This window comes from Sparus aurata, chromosome 12, assembly GCF_900880675.1.
Source record: "Sparus aurata chromosome 12, fSpaAur1.1, whole genome shotgun sequence".
Taxonomy (NCBI): Eukaryota; Metazoa; Chordata; class Actinopteri; order Spariformes; family Sparidae; genus Sparus; species Sparus aurata.
Window position 1 is genome coordinate 27,806,287 of NC_044198.1, and position 22,390 is coordinate 27,828,676.

General features: G+C 42.2%; 1 protein-coding gene across 3 annotated transcripts in view; it reads left to right on the forward strand.

Moving 5' to 3' along the window:
- Positions 1–20,570, forward strand: part of pde8b (phosphodiesterase 8B) — a 49,397-nt gene extending 28,827 nt beyond the window's left edge. For all 3 annotated transcript variants that reach the window (XM_030436739.1, XM_030436738.1, XM_030436740.1), the window contains exons 4-22: positions 2,021–2,080; positions 3,146–3,203; positions 3,496–3,584; positions 3,688–3,766; positions 4,504–4,644; positions 4,729–4,817; positions 4,907–4,961; positions 8,760–8,811; positions 9,793–9,870; positions 10,342–10,418; positions 11,262–11,426; positions 12,589–12,634; positions 14,381–14,510; positions 14,625–14,823; positions 14,999–15,216; positions 15,303–15,441; positions 15,747–15,914; positions 16,007–16,136; positions 19,499–20,570. In XM_030436739.1, coding sequence (XP_030292599.1) covers positions 2,021–2,080; positions 3,146–3,203; positions 3,496–3,584; positions 3,688–3,766; positions 4,504–4,644; positions 4,729–4,817; positions 4,907–4,961; positions 8,760–8,811; positions 9,793–9,870; positions 10,342–10,418; positions 11,262–11,426; positions 12,589–12,634; positions 14,381–14,510; positions 14,625–14,823; positions 14,999–15,216; positions 15,303–15,441; positions 15,747–15,914; positions 16,007–16,136; positions 19,499–19,605 — 2,080 coding nt within the window. In that variant the 3' untranslated portion in view covers positions 19,606–20,570. The remainder of the gene's footprint in view (positions 1–2,020; positions 2,081–3,145; positions 3,204–3,495; positions 3,585–3,687; positions 3,767–4,503; positions 4,645–4,728; positions 4,818–4,906; positions 4,962–8,759; positions 8,812–9,792; positions 9,871–10,341; positions 10,419–11,261; positions 11,427–12,588; positions 12,635–14,380; positions 14,511–14,624; positions 14,824–14,998; positions 15,217–15,302; positions 15,442–15,746; positions 15,915–16,006; positions 16,137–19,498) is intronic.
- Positions 20,571–22,390: the final 1,820 nt, after the last annotated feature.

A 22,390-nucleotide genomic window follows, 5' to 3' on the forward strand; every position in this document is an offset into this window, starting at 1 on the left:
AATTCATAAGAGGCTGTTGAAACAGAGACGCACTCGAGCGAGCCTGAACTACACATTTTGAGTATGTTTGTTGACATGACAGCTGGATACTGGCCCAGGGGGACCAGGAGTTCTGTAGTGCACATGCAGGAGCAGGAAAATGAGTTGTATTTTTCCCTCTTGTCCATTGTCCAACAAAACCCCTGGACACTTTTCACAAACCTCTTTAACTTGTAGAATAATCTCATTCACTACTCATTGTTGCCAGGTTTTTATTGAGTTTATACTGGAAATACTGGTCTGTGCTAATTTAGTCTCTTGGTACATTCTGGCATTTCAAGATTTTTTAGGTTTGTATTTTTAGAGCTATGTTTTGCAGAAAACTGTTCCTCCTCGTGCTGCAACTCAATCGCACATGTTGACTGTGTACGTTTCTGCAAAACACGAATATGTTGAAACTTCTCTTTATGTTCGATTGTATGTTGTAACAACACTGTGTTTATTTTCTGCTACAGTTAGGTGCAAAAACCACTTAGAGTGAGGAAAACACACTCACCCTACCCGGATGTATCGCCACAGAAACAGCTAGAAAATACCCCATCGTTTCATTAAAAATACCTGTTTCTCTACTGCAAACAGTCCTGACATCTCATCAAAAATATTCAGCTCTGTTGCCAGAAACACAGCTGGAAAATGTCACAACACTTCATTCAAAATGTACGGTTCACAGCTGCAAATTTTTCCCAACATATATCAACAAATATCCACTTTCTTGCCTCAAACACTGCTGAAACAATGTCCTGTCTCATCAAAAATACCAAGTTTTCACAGACAAATTATCAGAAGATCTCAAAATATCTTTTTCTGTCACCACAATTGTCCAAACATGTCATTAAAAGTAACCCGTATTCCTGCTGTCCCATTAAAACACCCAGCTGGAAAATGTCCCAGCGTGACGTTAAAAACATCCAGTCGTTTCATGAGCAGTTCTGCAAACACTGGAAGGCCGCTGTCATGCCAGCACCGTCTGTGCCAGCTCGTATTATCTGACGTGATATGACACACAGAAATGTTGATCTGATAAGTAAGACACAGTGGTTATCAGAAATGTAAAATGCTGACATGTCATCGTGGCGACTGGGACATCCGTCGGGTCACTCAACAATTTCTCAAACGTGTCAGATTCCTTCAAATGCTGAAGTTGAACTGACCAACAAAAATGAATATTTTGCAATCACATTTGAATTACAAACAATCTTCCATTATTGCAAATAACTAGTATGTTCTTTCTCTGCTCTCTCACATCAGTGAACAAAGGACTTGTGTTTACAGCATTTGAACGGGGAATCCCGAGGCTGAAAGAGTTCAGTGTGTGTGTGTCCCATGGTCGTCTGAATGCCTGTGTGAATAGCTTCCAGGCATCACTTCTTTAAAGACCTTTTATTTCTGTTGAAGCTGGGGCCTTTTTGTCAAGACTACTTGGACTTTCTGTCCTGATTCTCTTCAGACTGTGGCTGAATGCAGTTATTGTTAGAAACAGCACCAGGCCATCCAAAGTTCTTGGTTTCTAAAAGCCACCACCATATATTTTGCGGAGTGATTTATTATAAGTGCTTCATTATTTCCCCGATCACAGGAACAGATCATTCGTCTCCGCTGTCTGCTGATCACCACAGTCTGGCAGCTGCTCCTTCACTCATCTCCTCGACACAGTTTTTTCTTTCCTGTTCCCTCGTTCCCGTCCGTATCCCCCCTGAGGATCAGTGCCATCATCTGTTCCCTCTGTTCCTCCTGTTGATTTCATCCTCCATTGCTGTCTTCTTTTCCCCGTCGGTCCTGCCAGCAGTGTGGCTTGAAGCAGATGTGTTTGGTGTTTCTGTGAAATGTTCTGCTCTTCTCCTGTGGTAATGACATCACCCTCAAACCTGCCCACATGTTTGTCCTGTATGTACCTGAGTCCAAGCAACCGCTCATGAGCTCAAAGTGTGAATGGAATGAACTCCTGCTGACTTTTAATCCGTTCAATTTGTTTTATTCGCAGGTTGATCCGCGCCACAAAGCCGTCTGAAAACACAGTCATTCTCGCGGTTGTGCCACAAAGGTAAGTTTGATCTTAGCTTTTGTAGATCTTCATATCCTCTGTTATGCGTGTGTTCCCTGAAAACCTTCAAATCTAAAACAACGTCAGCAATAAAAGTTAAAAACAAAACAATTACTCAGTCAAAAAGCCTCAAATAACCGTTTTCACCTGGAACACTGATAAATTCACTGTAATGTTGGTTTTGCAAAGCACTGATTCCATTAGTTCAGCAAGAATCATGTCAGGCTGTCCACCCTGCTGTTTTCCCCTGATGGATATTAAATTAAACATGAATGAAACTCAACCTTTCCTCTACAAATTTCACATTCACTGGACATAAGTCATCACACTGGAGCATTAGCATCTCAGTCCAAAACAAATGCTTGCTCAATAAAGTTTAAAGGGGGAAAAAGAAAACAACATCTTAGCACACACTGCTCAAGAAACATAGGTCAAACTAAACAGTGCTGATCAGATATCAGCGGAGATTCTGTTACTGCACAGCATTTTTCTGGCTCAGATTTGTTTTCAGAATCATATTTTAGTTTATTTTTTAGTTTGAAAACAGAGTTTTTGATGAGTCGGCCTCCACACTGTGTTGAGCTTTGAAACAGAGGCTCATGTATCTCGGATCAAACTGTTAAATTAGGCACTGCTGATCAAATATGAGTCAATACTCTGTTACTACACAGCCTACTTTCTCCTCAAATGTGTTCACAAACAGCTACGAGAGGTCCTTAACAGGCCGCCATGTGGAAAAGAGGTGCAGGGAGGACAGAGAGAGACTCAAATGCATTAACATGAATGCACAGAGATAACTATAATATTTTTACATGGCAAATAGTTTATTTGCTGCCGTATTAATGCTCCAAATCTCATCTATTAACCTGTAACATGATTTAGGAGTATGACTGTTTCTGATTTAAATGTTTCTGAATCCTTATTGGGCCGTGGAAATACATGACATCACCACAAATACATATATATTTGTTGTAACTTTGCTGGCAGAAAATATGTTTACAAGCCTTCAAGCTACATTGTTTTCAAATTGGAGTGAAAAAGGGATGTTTGTGTTTGTCTTCGCAGGCCGGCTGACCAGGAGGAGCCATCTGTTCTTCCTCTCCTCTGTGCTGGATTCAGCAGAGTACGTCCAACTACATTCCTCAGCTTCTAACTGTGTATTTCTAACAGACTGAGTGTGTTTCCTCGTTTCTGATAGATGTTTTTTGTCTTTATTGGCCTTTCTAAGAGACTCGAGACACTAAAATAGCAGCAGTTTAGAAAGAGCACTCATTCTCAGCGGTGTCTGATGGTGTGAAAATGACGTAGGAGGTTGGAAAACAAGTCGCTACTGAGTAAATCCTGACTCATTCAATTTTCCACCCGTCTCTCTCTCCTTCTCCTTTAAACACCACTTAACCTTGTTTGGCCTCCAGAGGTTTGTGGAGAACAGCAGCGTGTCAGCCTGCTACAATGAGCTCATACAGATCGAGCACGGAGAGGTGCGCTGCCAGTTCAAACTCAGGTACAGCAGAGACAAAACACCATGCAGTCATATACATACATGCACAGACACATGAGGAGGAGGGTGTCACTAATCCTGGTGCTGTGGCTTCATTAATCCGCAGGGCTTGTAACTCTGTCTTCACTGCGCTGGAGCTCTGTCAAGAAGCTGTGGAGATCACCAGTGAAGACCACATAATACAGGTGGGGATGATGCGTGTACCTGCATACGTAGAGTCAGAATGAGCAAAGTCTCAAACCTTTCCTGAAAGGGGGAGGCAGGGGAGGGTCTAGGCTTTTTAAATCTAAATTAGTTGGGATGCTGTGGAGAACGAATATAAATACAAAAGTGATTATTTGCATCTCCTTTTTGACAAAAACCCTTACACAAACGTGTAGAAATCACATTTTCCACATGTGGATTCCACATTGTCAATCTGCTTTGTCACATGTGAACTACATGTGAACATGTGAAAAGAAAATAATTTCCCAAAGCGAACTGGACATTTTCACCAGAGTTAATTTACTGATGTGGAAACAAAACTTGGCACATGAAATCACGTATTTGCTTCTTCACATGTTAATTCCACTTTTTTCACATGTGAGCTGTAATTTTAATAGGTGAAAATAAAATAATTTCAGAATTTCACAAGTTGTTGGCTTTTTAACATTTTCACACATGAATTATCCTACATACATTCATACTCAACTTGGGAAATTAACTTTGAAATGTACATCTTTGCGTTTGAATCACATGTGCACACAATCTGCTTTCTTCACATGGGGATTATAATTATCACATGTGAAAAACAATATATTTAATGTTTTACTTCATCGACTTCATTGTTTTTTGTAAATATATTGAATTATTCCACATAAATCAGGCAATACTTGTAAGCAGAACAGACTTTAACGCCTTCGTCTTCCTGGTTGTGTCGCAGTACGTGAACCCAGCGTTTGAGCGGATGATGGGCTACCACAAGGGGGAGCTGATCGGGAAGGAACTGACTGAACTCCCCAAGAGCGACAAGAACAGAGCTGACCTGCTGGACACCATCAACACCTGTATCAAGAAAGGAAAGGTGTGTCTCACATCCGTCCATTAACCCATCCGTGACTTCAGATGATACTTTCATCATTTCCTGACTGCTCTGTTCTCTCTGAAGGAGTGGCAGGGTATTTACTACGCCAGGAAGAAGTCAGGCGACAGCATACAGCAACATGTGAAGATAACACCAGTCATCGGCCAGGGAGGGTGAGCACTGATTAATCCAGCCAAAGTGATAAATGTACATTTCCAAATAACAGCAATTACTGACAGACTCTTTGTGTCGCCTCCAACAGGAAGATTCGTCATTTTGTATCCATCAAGAGGCCTCATATAGACAACAATAATCAGGTGAGTGAAGTCATCATCTCATGTGTCACACAGATGACGTAATGTCATTTCAATAATCTTTTAAATAGGGCAGAGCGAGTACACCATTATCTGCATCCACTAATCCTTATCTGGCTTGACATTTCTACCGTTATAGTTAAGCTACTGTACACTTTAATGTTCATAGTATATACAAAAATGCCTCACTGGCTGTTTAGTTACTCTAGCCGTTTTTATACTGGGCAGTAAGCCGCCAGTTGGCCGTCCTTTTTGCAGCTAGGTCCTGGATTTAGACAGAAGGAGGTATATTGGGGGTCTGTTTTGGTCCGCCAATACACTTATTTCCGCCTCCATTGCTGTCTAAATCCAAGGTTGTTGTCCAACCCACAGAGTTTTAAAACCAGGAAACAGCTGATCACAGCAGTCAGTCCATCACTTCATCCGCGGACATCAAGATGAGCAACTGGACAGCCGCTGAGATCCAGGAGATGCTAGCGTCTCCTCGGTCTCTGTAGCTGTTTGGGTGTGTTAGCTTGTTGTTGTAGCAGCAAGCTACGAATGATCGCTAAGAACCCAGTTCTAAACTCCAGTGGAAAAAAGGAAAGGAGGAATATTACACCTCCCTTTTAAAAAGAAAAAGCGGCACATTGCTGCCTTTACCTTTCAGCAAATGTGCCGCCATTTCTATCTGAAAAGGGGCTACTGTAATAAAATGTGGAGACCTCTTGAGATCAGGAGAAGTTCCTAGAAGAAGCCACACAAGAGCTTTGAGTGGCAGTACAAATCATCGTCTTCCAACCTTTCTTTGCGTTCACTGCACCGGTCCGAAATGAGAAGCATCTGCGCATCAGCAACACTTAGAACACTTTCTCTCAGATCTGCCCAATGTGCTGATTTGTAGCTCAACATGATAATTCCTTAGCTTACTAGCAGCTGCTTGGAGAAAATGCTGCTATAAAATTAAATTCACAAAATCCTCGGACTCATAAACTCACTTTTGAAGATTACAGTGAGTTTCTCTGTTGTGGAGCTTGAACAGACGTCCGTCCTAATGCTACAGCACAGCTTGGCCCAATCAAGAGTGAATGATTGAGTCCAAACTGGACGTAAATTACAAACTCTGCTGGCATTTACTTTTACATAAATACTTCAATTGAACTGCAGGCTAAAGTGTCAGATTTAAATACTTGAGTGGGGCACGCAGCCTCGCAGGCCTCCAGCCCTGCTGAGCAGCGTGCACACTTACTCTGAAGCAGGTGTGTCGCTGCTCTCAGCTGGGTTCCAGGCCAATAACGTCATACTATGCTAAGCTACGGCTAAGTACCAGGATCCCCCTCTAAGGCCCCGGAGGGCTAGCAGCCAGGCGCCAGGGCTATTTATACCTCAGGAAAAGCTGCACAGAGACTAGCTTTAGCTCATTGCTCTCTTTCATCGTGTGTGCATAAGGTGAGTCAGCCGTTGGCATCTGCCTGCCAAAGCCACATGGCATTCATTCCTGCTTGTTGGGATTGGGAATCCTTAGACATGCCAGAGACTGATCCCATTCCCGAAACCATGGAAGTCATCCACACAACCTGAATTGTGCAGTGTCAAACTGAATGGTATTATCAGGGTATTCTCACCACACATTATAGAACAGAGCCGATGCAAAGAGGGAACAAAAGTGAAGTATTTGATGATATTTTAAACTAACTGATGTCTTCAGTGCGTCTTCGCTGAGAGACATTTATCCAGCTGACAGCTGAAGACCACAGAGATCCCTTCAGGTTATCACTGATCTGATACTGTTCCCTTTCTTAGAACAGTTTCCTCTGAGCACTTGAAACCACACTTTATTCCACATCGTTTCCCACCCAGTTGTTGGCTGCAGCCCACGGTTTCCATTTCATTGTGTTGTTTAGTTAGCAGTATTTGTCTAAGCACTCCAGACTTACAGCAGGTTTAGGGTCAGCTTTGTTTGTCTTTTCCTCTCAATTAAAGGCCATCATAATCTCAACTATTTCCCAGCTTTATTCATGTTAATTCAAAAGATGTTTTTAGATGTCTGTTTGTGCTTTGCAGCCCAAGAAGCCCATTACAATGAAGCCAGCTAAATCTGGCAGCCGTGTATGTCATTAGAAGTGTTTATACTGTCTTAATCCTATTTACTCAGTATGGGACGCGCTGGAGACCTGAGAGCAAGTGACTGAGACATTTACAGAGAGTGGCTGTAAGAGGAGACACTCGTGTGAGCGTCTGAGTAATTAACAAACATTACAGACATTCATCTCTACGTATCAAAATACTAAATAATTTATTTTTCTGATTTTGTACATAATTAAATATACAACATGTTTGGATGTACACAATCATCGTGACATAAATGTGCACTATGCACAGTCAGCACAATGTAAAGGTGCCGTGAGTCACTGGGTGAGGAAAATCTTCTGTAACTGGATTAGAGGCTCTTCATATCCAAATCTTCAATAACCTCAATGTGACTAACGGGATGTTCTGTACAAATTGTCACCTGCATGAAAATATGTTATTATAAACATGGAGAATGTGCTGAAAGGTTCACAGGCAGAAGAAGAACACAACAAACACTAAAATAAATTTCACCTTTCACATTTTATCATCATTCTTGTTCAATTTAATGACGCCAATTAATATCTTTCAAATTAGATGATGTTGCCGTTTTTGTTATTCAGCGAACATTACTGGTGAGAAATGGCATCGCGGAGCATTTATAGAGACACAAACTACTCACAGTGAGCTCTACAGGTAGCAACAAATGACTTGTGAGTGTCCCAAAACATCAAGACCCACTTCTCACAGACGTAACGTCAGCATAAAGAGTTTGGATACAACACAGACACCAACACACAATCAGACAAACATAATGCTAATAAAGGATAAACAAAGCATCAGCATCTGACGAGTTGGTAATGAGACTCAACAATCGGCTATCTTACAAACTGGACATTTTTAAAGCAGTCGTCCCCAAATATGCCGTGTGAACAAGTAATCAATGAGATTTTGATTTACTGTATCAGTCCTTTGTTCACATTTCTACACCCTAAAAAGTCAGTTTAAAAACCCTCCTGGGTACCAAAAAGAAACATGTACAGAAAGATAAGATGACATGTTACAGAGATTATTCTGCACAGGTATGAATACAATACCTGAGATTTTGGCTCCCGATGTTTCTTGCGCACACAAAGTTTGAACACCACCGCTGTAAAGGATTGAAGCCTCGTCACACGAGCAACGTTAGCTTAAAGACCCATCGATTCAACTATTAACATGCATGAAAACCTGCAGGATGCCGCTGGATATGTTAGAAGTGTTGAATTGAATCATATTTATTTAATCACCCACATCATGAAAAGAGAGTCTCCACATGTGTTCACTGAGGAAATCGCTCCATAAACCAGATACTAACGTCATGCTTCGTAAGGCAGAGCTCCAATATTTTCTCTGTATTCATAAGCAGCTTTTCCACTCACAGGTGGCAGCTCCAGAGAATCTACTTAAGACATGTCTCTCTCTCTCACAGGTGATGTACAAACACAGTGAAGTGTTCAGATATCAAACATTTCAGCGCTGCATTTAGATATTGGTTTGTTGAGGGGGGATGAAAAGATATCCTCAGTATGAACAACATCAAATCGCTGGCTCCCGTTAAGTCTTTAATCAAGAGAAGTAATCCTGCCGGTGTGCTGCTTTCAAGGAACAGGAAATGAGGCTGGTTGTGTTCCTGACAGCGAACCAACAGTGACTCTTGGTCGTCGTCCAGATCTCGACTTTAATCAGCTCCTGCTCTCTTTTCTCTGTCAGGTCCACAAGTTCAACAAGGAAGAGCGATGCAGCGGGGAACATTCTCAGTCAGGTGAGTTAACATGACGGATTTATTAAACCTGAACTGGACATGTAGGTGTTTTAAATGAAACCAGACGAGTTAGATTAGCAGTCATTAGCAGAGTCCTGCAGATTACATTTGAATCACGGAGCTAAGCTGTGGAGCTGCGACACTGACAAAATGTAGTGAGCGGTTATCAGAGAAGTCAACAGTGTAACTGCATCCATCAGTTAATGAGTCACTTGATGTTTCTTGCTTTGCATCATACTAAATATATCTTATACTTTAAGATACTTTAACTTGACTCTGATCCAGACAAAGGCAGTAGAAGTGTTCGCTCTCCTCGACATGAACCAAAAACATTTCAGTGCTTATTATTATTCTCTATCAGTGTTGTAACAAGTAACCTATAATAATATATTACTTTAGGCAGTAATATAACGTGTTTCTATTCGTATTATCTGTTATATTATAACCGCCAACATGTTGCCACCTGAAATAAAGAGTCATGAAACATTATTACCCTCTTCCATTTATGCTGCACAGTCACCTTCTGCAGTTAGTTTACTGAAAGTAACACAAAAAAAACATTATTGTAAAGAAACTTATTATTTTCTTATACAAATATAAGGCTTTTTATTTTTTCCAGAAATGCGTCACTTTAGGCCACCTAGACAGGAAAAATTGCAACTCAGTAATCTGGTTAAAAATCTTTTTGATCAAGCGGTAGACGGAATATTTTTTCATCCAGCTGTTCTGAAAAGTCTGAGTGGTGTGGAAATATGTTTGGAACAGTGTTAGATGTTGTGTTTTATCCTCTGAAGCACTTCTGAATCTTGTGTATTATTAATAAGTTCAAGCTTTTGTAAGAGTCCCATTTTCAGAAACATAAATACCCGTCTGAAGATCCCAGAGGGTCAATCACCAACACTTAGAAGGAAGCAGCTCTGAGACTCGGCTGTTTCGGTATAAATCTGTTGAGACATACTGAACGTTTCCTTTCCTCCTCAGAGTGTCATTCTCTACGTCACCGGGACAGGAGGAAAGATTCAATTGACGCCAGATCGCTCAGCTCTCGTGGTAGTGATGGTAAGACCATTCAAAATACATTATCTTCTATTTGAGGCTTTGAACGAATGGGGCTCCAGTTTGTGCCGTTCTGGAGATGAGAGGCAGAGAGGACGAGATAACTGCTCTGAGAATAAAGCGAAGGCCGGGACACAAAGGAAGAATGGGCCGTTGATGAGAGTGAGTCAGACTGTGTTATGGTCGGTACTTAAACTAAAGAGATCCTAAAGAGAGGCGTCGTGGGCTGATGACACTACGTACCTCCCTCCTCGACTCACTGCTGCTATTTTCAGGAGTCTCTGCTTCTCTTCTCGAATCGGATGAAAACCACCGTACAAACTTTCAAACTACGTTCCAGTTAACTTTCGTTCTACATTTACATTTCCTTTAATCCGTGGCCAACAATCGCAGGTCCTGTGCTTTACTGTTTGCAGGTACAGTGTTGTGACGATCAGTGAGCCACGCTGAAAATCATTGTTTTCTATATTTCAGCTCCCAGTTTACAGAATCGAAGGTACTCCTCCGTCGCCAGGATTCACTCGATGACTATCGAGGCTCCCATCACCAAGGTATGTCGCTTAGAGATCCTCCAGGCGCTGACAGCGATCACACAGTTTGGATAATGAGACTCTTCCAAATTTCTTTTGACAGTGAAAGTGCACTTTCATCAATTTCAAGTGATTTTGAACTGATATGAAAGCCTATTTTTTACTACGCGCCTCTTTTATGGACAAGAGAAGTGTTTAAAACCTAAAGCAGAAACTTTCTAACATCGTTCCCCCTCCTGGTGTTTACCCGTGTACCTTTTTAAAACGACGACGTAACATTTTCAGAACAACACAGTGCCTCTTTAAACAGACGACTTCTTGTAATTTGAATTGAATAAGTTGCAGTAAAACAAACATCTCATTATTTCTGTGCACTTTGGGAAGCTGACTTCTTGGGATTGTTTACAGCGTGGTGAATATGAGTTATGAAAGAGTGTCATGTCTGATGTTCCACAGCACCGTTCACAGTCAAAGTTCACGTCGGGGGATTTTTTCCTGTGTCTATTTGCAAACATCACGTATTAGTGAAAACAACCAAGTGTGTCTGTGATCTGTGGATTCTCCCCGACCCTGCTGTCATGGTGTGAAGGTGCTGCCGGTCATGTACAGTGTACAGTTTGTCACATTGTCTCGCTCCACATCCCACCACGGGTCCTGTGACGCTCTCATGTGTCTGACTGCAGCTTTTTGTGTTTTCTAGCTGTTTTGCCCTGGACGAGACTTCCCCAGCATCACATGCATGTCTCCATGACACTTGCATAAAGAAAGGAGCGCTCTGTTGCAGCGTGTCTTGCAGAGACGCTCTTTGTTTGTGTGGTTTGCTGCAGAATAAGGATTTTTCTTTTCCCTCTCCTCCCTCCTCAGGTAATAAACATCATCAACGCAGCCCAGGAGAGCAGCCCGGTGACGGTAGCTGAGGCTTTAGATCGCGTGCTGGAGATCCTGAGAACCACCGAGCTCTACTCGCCTCAGCTCGCCTCCAAAGAAGATGACCCCCACACCAACGACCTGGTCGGGGGGCTCATGAGTGTAAGAGGCAGCGTAGATACTTCATTCATAAGTTCACACGTTTAAAGCTCTTTATAAGGAAAGGTCAGAAATAATCTTTCTCCCATCACGTTGTAAAAATGTTGTTACCTCATGCAGATGAAATCGAACATGCATTCTTATTGAACCAAGAATGTTTTGGCCTCCAGAGTCAGATTCAGCCGAGTCGCTGTTTATTTTTTTATATTTTGATTTGTTGATTGAGTCAAACTGTGAGGTGAGTCACTGCACGCACATGTTTGACTCTCTGAACACAGGATTAGCTGTAGGTTTTCAGATCAATCAGTCCTGCAGGGAAGACTTCTGCACAGCAAATTATACATTTTGTAGCCATATTTTTTTTATTCTTGTCTAAAAAAGTCTCATAAAAAAGACTGACAACCTTCTTTCATATCAAACACCTGATTTATCTTCTTCCTCTGTGTCAAAGAGCTTCGTTGTTGTTAAAAAACTTCTGAAAACACGTCAGTGAGCTGATTATAATTGGCTTCCAAATGTACGGAAGAGGATTAGGGTCACTGTAGAAAAAATATTCAATTCAGACTTTTCTTCTTACAGTTCTGACTTTAAACTCTAGTTCTGAGATTAAAAACCGCGTCATAAACTGATCAAAATAAAAACTGTCTCTTGTAAAAGATCTCACCTGATAATCCTCCAGCTGCGTCTCGTTTCCACCATCGTGATGAAAATGTGTAGTGACGTTTGTTTCTCCACTCACTAAAGATGGCAGCTTCTAAGGTGAAGAGAGAAACACTGCAACACTTCAATAGAAATCCATCAACACAGCAAAAGAGAACGCGTATCTGACGGGGAACATGTTGTAACATCACTGTGGCGAATGTCACACAGCTGTGTGTCTGATTAAATGAACTGTTGCATGTAAACACAGGTCATATTAATGATAAACAGTAACCCCAAATCTTCAATCAGAGTGAAAATTATTGATTAATCCTCTGCTGAAAATACTCCCCAAAAAATGTTCTTTTTACGTCTGTTTGAGTGAATAAAGTTAAAAGCTACATGTCCAGATGTTTCAGGAAATTACTGAGATATATATATATATATATATGTATATATATACTCACTGTTCTTCTACAGTTAATTAACCCACTGCATTCTTTCTTTCTTCCTCTTTTCTCTCCAGGACGGACTGCGGAGACTCTCTGGGAACGAATATGTCTTCTGCAAAAGTGAGTTTTAACAACCAACAATAAACAACAGAGAATAATACACACAATCAGTCCTTCTGCCTGCTCTGTACTAACACTGCAAAAACAAAACAATATTAAAGAAGTACTTTGAGATTTGAGAAACTACACTTATTTGCTTTCTTGCAGAGAGTTAGAGGAGAAGATCAGTTTATTTGTTAAGTATGAAGCTAGAGCCGTGAGTGGATTAGCTGTTAATCTGAACTTTAATCTGGTGTGAGGCGGTCACAGTGACTCTGTAGAGACGCAGGCTAACTGTCTGACCCGATCTGAGCCGTCGTTCCAAGCGAGGCTAAACCAAACTCAGCTGATCGACTCCTGATTCCAGATTCAAGGCGCGTATACAGAATGAGAGTAGTAGGTTTAATGAGATGTTCTGTGTTGTCCACAAAGAAATTCATTTAGCTCAGGTGAGTACCTAGTTTTGTATTTATTGTATACTTTATATAACTCCAACATGGATCAGATTTGAAAGGGTGAAGGTGCTCTAGAGAAAGAGGAAAAGTTTCTCCATAAAGTAGATTAAATACACTGACAGTGACGTTCATTTGACTCACACTCTTAAAGGAAAAGTTCAGCCAAAAATACAAATTCAGTCATTAGATTGTCTCAACAGAAGCCCTGAGGGGAAGTGAAGAGATTTGGTGGTTTCCCCAGATATTTCTTGGCAGGAGAAAAAATAAATCTTTGTAAGCTCATTTAATAGTGTTTGTTTTTTCTCTGTAATTTTCTTGTTTTCACATGTGAAAGAACATTAGAAAAATTTCCTGGCAAAACTTTTTTTTTCCGACTAGTTCTTAAGTAATAAACGCAGGAGAGAAAATCATTTAAGATCAGACACAGAAATGGATCCACAGGGAAAGAAAAACAACATGAACTGACCCCTCAGGGCTTCCGTACCTCCCTCAATGCTGATGGAAAGTCAGTAGAAGTGTCGTAGTCCATGAAACAGTTCTGGACTTGATTTAAAACATAAGAAACAACAACAAAAACACTGTGTGTCTCCATACAGCTCGTCAAGTGAAATCCAAATCTCCAGAAGCCCCGAGATCCTGAAAAGATGTTTTTTACAACCTTTCTTAAAGCTGAAATCTTAAGCTAAGCTAAGCTAAAAGCATTTAAAGGTCAAATTAACATCTTCATCATGAGGGGGAGGAGATAATGACTGAACTGTACCTTTAAAGATGATATAAGAGAAGCCCAGATGTTAATGAGTAAAGAACATGTAGGAGGAGATTTAGCCCGCAGCCTTCATCATCACAGAGATTATTGATCGTGACTGAATCTCAAGAGTTAATATAAAGTTTAGAGTGAAACTGTCCTGTTGAAAGCTTTAAAATGTTCTTGTGGCTTTCTGGAGTGTGAATCTTTCAGCTGAGTTTCTTATGTAATCCTCATTATAATGATTGAAGTCATAAGAACACTTAACCGAGAGAAGATCTGAATCAAGAGTTTAATTTCCAAGAAAGCGGCGTCTTCATCTCAGAGCTGCAGCTCCGTCTGCTCTCACCGACTCTTTAAACAATCTTATCTAACAACATCTCTGTACCACAGTCCTGAAGGACCAGAGTGCCAGTATGTTTGCTCATGTATACCGATATTAGAGAGCCAAGATTGGCACAGCCATTTGTGATTTATCCATGGAATCCCACTCAGAGCTCCGTCTCTGTTTGCCCCTTTTATGGTCATCTCACCTTCAGCGCTGCACTCTTCTTGTCTGTCCGCTAGATATGAGTCAGAGCCAGCTGGCTATCCCAGTCACCCTGAATGACGTCCCCCCGTCCATCGCTGAGATGCTGAATGATGAGGAGTGCTGGGAGTTCAACATCCTGGAGCTGGAGGCAGCAACACACAAGAGGTATGAAGATGTGGAATCAAGGCCGCCAGAATGAGGAGAAAGATCGCAGAGTTTCAACGATTAACCAAAGTCGAAACTCTCTGAATGTTTTCTGGTTTCTTTCCTCCTCTGCAGACCGCTGACGTACCTCGGGCTGAAGATCTTCACCAGTTTTGGCGTGTGCGAGTTCCTGAACTGCTCGGAGGCCACGCTGCGCTCCTGGCTGCAGCTGATGGAGGCGAGCTACCACGCCTCCAACTCCTACCACAACTCCACGCACGCCGCAGACGTGCTGCACGCCACTGCCTACTTCCTGCGCAAAGAGAGAGTCAAGGTTAGAGGAAACACACATCTGGAGTTACTGACACACCTGCACTGTGTTTTAATATGTGCTCCTGTCTCAGTCCAGTGTGAGGCTCTGAGGTGTTTTTATATTTAGCACTATAAAACAAACAGCACGTCAAAGGTTCAGTCCGGTTCTGACGCGGTTCTGTCTCTGCTGGTTTCAGAGCAGTCTGGACCAGCTGGACGAGGTTGCAGCTCTGATCGCAGCCACGGTTCACGACGTGGACCACCCGGGCCGGACCAACTCCTTCCTATGTAACGCCGGCAGTGAGCTGGCGATCCTGTACAACGACACGGCCGTGCTGGAGAGCCACCACGCTGCGCTCGCCTTCCAGCTCACCGTCCGAGACAGCAAGAGCAACATCTTCAAGAACACTGACAGGTCGGTAGCAGCTGATCCTGGCGATGTTGTAGATACAACGCAGTGTGAATCCCAGATCTGAACTTTAACTCCTTCACGTCTGACAGGAATCAGTTCCGGACGCTTCGGCAGGCGATTATCGACATGGTGTTGGCCACAGAGATGACGAGACACTTCGAGCACGTCAGCAAGTTCGTCAACAGCATCAACAAGCCGATGGCGGCCATCGAAGAGACCAGCACGAGTGTGAGTGCTGCTGCAATCAGTTTGAGAAAGTTCAGACAAGAAGATTACAATTATTTTTTTAGAGATCTGTGATTTTGAAGGCTGTATGTATGTATGTATGTATGTATGAGTTAAAAGTTACAAGAAAACACAGAAAATGTCCTGGAAAATCATAAATCAAAAAAATGTGATGCCAAATTACAAGAAGAATTGTGAGATACATTTTAAGAGATTTGAAATAAAGTGTTACTGAGAGACGGCGTGTCAGCAGAGCGTGTTATTGTGTGTGTGCCGATGCTCATGTGTGTGTGTTGTCGTTCCTGCAGAGCGTGAACAGCGACTGTGACGGTCAGGCCAACATCAGGAACTCTCCAGAGAACCGGCTGCTGATAAAGAGGATGTTGATCAAGTGTGCAGATGTGGCGAACCCCTGCAGACCGCTGGAGCTCTGCATCGAGTGGGCAGGACGGATCTCTGAGGAGTACTTTGCACAGGTGAGGGGACGAATACTGACACAGCTGAGAACACAAGTGTTTCTGTATGATTCATCTCAGCTGATTGTGATGTGTGTGTGTTTGACCTGCAGACGGACGAGGAGAAGAGACAGGGGCTTCCCGTGGTGATGCCGGTGTTTGACAGGAACACCTGCAGCGTGCCCAAATCTCAGATCTCCTTCATAGACTACTTCATCACCGACATGTTCGACGCCTGGGATGGTAAGAACATCATCTTCTTCTCTTCATCTTTGTGTTTTGCCTCTTCTTTATCTGTCGGTGTGTTTAATAATTCCATTTTCCAACACTTCCAAGTTGGCTAGTGTGTTCCTAAAAATAAAGTCCTGCACATATTTACTGTAGAGTCAGACGGCTACTTAACAAACTTAAATGTTTACATTCAAAGATCCTAAGCACTTAGAATAATTGTCTTTGTGGAGCTTCCTCAGCTGCTTTGTTTGATGTCTCCACTTATAATCACATTAGTTACAGTTTCACATTCTGCACTGTTCTTTGATAATTATCTCAATCGTCCTCCTTCAGTTTAAACAGTTTCTGTTGCTCCTCCAAAATGAAGTCAAGAGGTCGAGCATGGAAACAAAAAAGTTCCTCGTTTAGCTTTTTTTTAAACATCCGACGCAGTCTGACTTCTCCTCAGACTGCTGACAAAGATGCAGTAACAGGAGATATTCTGATATTCTCCGCAGACATATTTGCTTCCTTTAGTTTGGTTTCCCACTTCCCGCTGCGATCATCAGCAGCAGGGAATTCTCAACAATACCACTGAAAATCAGAGGCTGCCAGAAAGCCTTTCAGCAGCTTAAACCACGTCTAAATGTTTGTTTGAATAAGTATGAGACTCCTCATTCAAGCTTTGACTTTTCATATTAATCATATCAAAGTAGAAAATGAGTGCTCGCAGTTAACACACTAATGATAGCATGCTTGTTAGCATCCTAAGACCATGTCCACACGTACCAAAACCATATTTTTTTCCCCTCGTTTTCCTCGGCATCGTTTCAAGAATATTTGTGTCCAAACGGATCCATTGTGAACGACTCAACACGCTTCAGTTCATATTCCAGCCTATAGGTGGCGCCTGAAATTCAAATTTATGAGCAAGTGCATAAAGCTTACGCATTGTAAAAAAACAGACAGTAGAAGGAGAATCCAAACACAACAAGAAGAAGACAAAAATGTCTAGTCGGTTGTCCATAATCCTTTTCTGCTCAGCGTCGTGGCAGAGCAGCAGAATATTTTGTCCTAGTAACTCTGATAGACTCAATAATCTTCTGCAGCACGAACACAAGCGTGTAGTCCGCCATTGTTGTTGTTGTTATGAGACGTCGCAGGGTTATGAGGTCGGAGGCTAGAGGTCGAGGGGTGGGGCGATGGCGTCTGCAATATGCAAAGTATTTAGATTCGCTGTCGAGAACGCAAGGGCGGCGTTTTCAGACTTTTCCACCCTGAGATCAGGTTTTAAAAAAGTGCGTTTACAGGATCCATGTGGACGATCGGACAAAACGATGCAGAACATGTGCGTTTACACACAAAGGCGTTTCCGTGTGGTTGGCCCCTGAGTTCACTTGAGGTTGATGGACTTGTTAGTTTTGCAGGATTGTTGTCACGAATTTATGATTTGGATTTGTTTCCTATTAACCTGACTGTCACGTCGCTCTTCCATCTGTCGCCAGGCAACTTTCAAGGCAAAATATCTGATAATTGTTGAGATAAATGAACATTGGGGACTTTAACTGATGCTTATCCACTGATGCATTGGAAAAATTGTTCCAAAGAATAAAATTAAACTGGTTCCAGGTCTTTTAATCACAGCACACATTAATAAAACAGCGATACTGTCGGGATTAAACAACCTCATACGTTCCCATCCTCACTCAGAGGTTTCTGCAGATCAGGGAATCACAGGACAGAGATGAAGAGGAGGAGTCAGGAGAGGGAAGGGATAGTTCGGTGCATATATCTTCACATTCCCACTGATTCTCCCTTTTACTTTAGTCTCCCCCAAGAGGGCAGTTGTTTACTGTCAACAGCGCTCTGATGTCACGGAAAGATTTCCAAACGCCAGTGGGACGGGGAGAGACTGCGAGGGCGTCAGGGGAGGAAGTTGGGAAAATAGAAGGGAGGAAGGGAAGAAGGGAGGAAGGGAGGATGGGGGTGTACGACTTCACTTCTAAACATAAAAACACACATGCAGCCGCTCTCGATCCAGCAAGGTCAGCGTCAGGGTCGGCGTTAGCTGCACAGATGCATCGTGGGTCATCAACAGACCGGAAACGAGGACGTAAACAAGACGAGGTCGTGCACTGAGAACACACACTCTGCAGACTGAAGCACACGGAGACCTCTGACTCCTGTAATGTGGGAGAGTGTATATACATAACATCAGCCACTGTACAGGAACCGTCCTGTCAACGTCCTCATGAGGGAGGACAACAGGAAGCGTCTGGCAGCAGGTGTGTTCGTCAGCTCACCTTTCACCACAGTGAAACTGTTTATTCCTGGAAAGTCTTAAAGGAACAATTCACCAGAAACAAAATTAAATTAAGTCATTATCTCCATATGACGAATCCGGGACGATATGTGTAAGTTCCTGGGAATTTTTCTGTGTTTTGTTTTACTTGATTTTACACATGGACATTTTTTTCCCAGTGAAACATTCACACACAGATTTATTTATTTTATTTTTTTTCACTTGCTTTACATCAGAAAATAATTTTTGTCCTGGGAAACTGTTTTTCTCTTCGCTTCACACATTAATTAAAAAAACTCCTCACATGGAATATTTTTCCCTGAAATGTTTTTTTTCACTGTTTCACACAAAGAAATTATCCTGGGGGGAAAAAAGTGGTTTAAATTTTTGGTTTGCACTTTTTCACACATGGAACAATTTTCTTTAATGTGAAACTAAGTGGAAAAAGTGAAATATTACTAAGATTTAATTTATTTTCTACTGAGGGGGGAAAAAAATAGAATAATTTATTTTCATTAATTGATTTCAGACAGGGATATTTTTTCCCACTGAAATGTTTTATTCTTTCACATGTGATTTTTATTTTTCCTTCTTTTTATTAAAATAATTCACTCAGTTCCACACATGGAATAGTTTTTTTGCTCTTTTCCTTCCTGTAAAAGATTTCTTTAAATCAGTTCCAGTTGTTTTTTTTCTTTCACACATGGAATTTTCTGACTTCCTGAGGAAAAATAAATATTGATTTTTCGATTTATTTTTTTTTCGATCATTCTTTCACACAGAAGGAACAGTATAATTTTCTTTGAACATCATTTAAATTTTTTTTTTTAAGTTTTACATTTTGAATAAAAGAAAATTAAAAAAAAATGAAATAATAATTTTTCTACTGAAAAAAAGATTTAGCTAGATTTCACAGTTGAATTTTTCCGATAAATGTTCCATGTGTTTTTCAAAATTCAGAAAATGAATCGCGATTAAAAAAGAACACCCTTCTTTTTTCTGTAAACACACTTTAATGTGTAAAACTGGTGAAATGACCCTTTAAGTTTCAGCCTGGATGTGACATGGTTTGTCTCCTCTCTGTCTCTCGCAGCCTTCGCCTGCCTGCCGGGTCTCATGGAACACCTGTCGGAGAACTACAAGTACTGGAAGGGCTTGGACGAGATGAAGTGTAAGAGTCTGCGTCCTCCTCCTTCTTGACCGACTCCTCGTCGCCTCTGTCGCTCTGAGCGGGGCGGGACAGACGGTGCGGCCCTCGCTGGAACATTGAAGTCTCTTCAGCGGTGAATCGACGGAGCTCTGTGGACCGCCCAGGCGACTCTGGACTCGGGCGGTACGGGCAGAGCGGACATCACTGACTGACGGACGCTGAGACGCGTTTCCATCTCAAATCACAGCCTCTTTTCTGGAGTGGAGCTGGTGTGGAGTCGGAGGAGAACAGGTTGTCATTTGAGGGCCCGTCGACTCTCTGTTGCCACTTTTTACGGCCCTGTTAAGTATTCCTAATAGCACCTGTGTGGACCTCACCTGACAATCTGTACCATACAGTGTGACACACCACAAACCTGCACTTTAGCTAATCGGGACCTTTTCAGTTTGAGCTCCTTTTGCTGTTTTTGCTTTTCAGTCTGTATTTTTTTTTTATCATTCTGCATCTGTCTGTGTGGAAGAGACGTGATGATTCACAACTCCCTCTTCAGACCACCAACATGTGAAGGTGCTCAGCTGGACTGATTCATTCTGAGGAGCTGTGATCTGACTGACACGTTGACTTGTGTCTGGGACCAAATCCTGAATGATCCATCCTGTGCCGGGCCCCGAACAGAGAGAACGAGCTCCAGAGACGGTGAGCCGGGTACCAGGGTCCAATCAGGAGGGAGAACCAGCCATCTCTGGTGACGATTGCTGGATTTAAAGATCGTGTAGCTTGTGGTGAAATATCTCACCCAGAAATCTGCTGTTATGGTAAAATCCTCCATGTCATCGTCCTCTGTGCTCTGTGGAAGCAGACGGTGGAGATCTTTGTCAAACCTGAATGTCAGAACGTTTTCTCCTCCACCTGCTGATGGAAAGTCAGGAGAAGTTTGGTCGCTGCAGACTGTGATCACCGCAGACGAGCTGGAGGAGGAGAGGAGGACTTTATATCATCAGGAGGAGGAGAGGAGGACTTTATATCATCAGGAGGAGAGGAGGAGGACTTTATATCATCAGGAGGAGGAGAGGATGGACTTTATATCCTCAGGAGGAGGAGAGGAGGACTTTATATCATCAGGAGGAGGAGAGGAGGACTTTATATCATCAGGAGGAGGAGAGGAGGACTTTATATCATCAGGAGGAGGAGAGGAGGACTTTATATCATCAGGAGGAGGAGAGGAGGACTTTATATCATCAGGAGGAGGAGGAGGAGGACTTTATATCATCAGGAGGAGGAGAGGAGGACTTTATATCATCAGGAGGAGAGAGGAGGACTTTATATCATCAGGAGGAGGAGAGGAGGACTTTATATCATCAGGAGGAGGAGAGGAGGACTTTATATCATCAGGAGGAGGAGAGGAGGACTTTATATCATCAGGAGGAGGAGAGGAGGACTTTATATCATCAGGAGGAGGAGAGGAGGACTTTATATCATCAGGAGGAGGAGAGGAGGACTTTATATCATCAGGAGGAGGAGAGGAGGACTTTATATCATCAGGAGGAGGAGAGGAGGACTTTATATCATCAGGAGGAGGAGAGGAGGACTTTATATCCTCAGGAGGAGGAGAGGAGGACTACATATATATATTTTATTGAACTGCTCCTTCACCCAGTTATATAAACACATCAGATGTTGCTTTGTGACACTAACTGTAGAAGTTTTCACCTCATAAGAAGAAACAAATCTGACTGACGAGCATCTGAACAACATAAACGTTGGGTGTGAATATGAAGGAGATCCGTGTTCTGATCCGGCTGCAGCGTCGGTCTGCTCTCACATTGTTTTAGTTAAATCCAACAACCTGCAGCTGCACGTCACCTCGCAGTCATTTGGTATTTCAGCACATGATTTTCAGATTATTTGGATTGAGAGAAACACAATGAAAGGTCGTGTTGTGTGTCTGCCCTCTGGTGGCGACAGGGCGGCGCTGCAGAAGTACGACACAAACATGAAATCAATCATCATTTTCCAGATCAGATCAACAGGAAATATTACTCCTCTGTAGTCTGGAGTAAGAAGTCTGAGACAAAGATAAGGAGCAAATCCTCACATTTAATTTTCTTTAGATCTGCTGATCAACATGGAGCGTTCTTCTTACATTGAACCCTTAAAGCTGAGCTGGTGTTGGAGAGCTGTTCCTACAGCAGCACACTGATGTTATTTTATAAAGATGTTTGTATTTAAAATGTTAATTAGAGGTTAAATCTGCAGATGAACTACCTGAGCTGCTTCGGTGACGTTGTGTTAATTCCATCATGTTTTATCGTTCTGGTCTCAGTGTGAGTGACGGAGGACGTGTTGTGGTGTGTGTTCAGTGTGTGTTCGTCCAGGAAACACACCGTTAGTGTTAACGAGTTAACCAAAGGCACAGAGAGCTCTTTACAGGTGCCTTATTCTTTGGTCATCTTTACACAAACTAAAGTATTTTACTTCCTCCTGTCTGTGAGAGAGAAAACACAAGAGAAGCCATACATGTGTTAGATGTTTTTAGAGAATACGACTTCAGGTTTGTTGCTTTGTGGTCCGTGTTGATCGTTCTGTCACGATAGGTTCGGACGTTTCATCCTCCAACGACGAGACAAATCCCGAATCAGCTGAAGTCGGATCAGATGTGAATTCAGTTAGTTTGTTTTATTTCACTTTAAAGAGGCGAATTTGTGAGAGATGGCCAGAATTTAAGTTTAAAACATTCCCCACCTCTAAAAAGTTTCACTGATTCAGATACAAAAAATAAATCACCCGATTTTTTTTCCCTCTTAGTTCACACATCAAGAAAACATTTATTTTTTC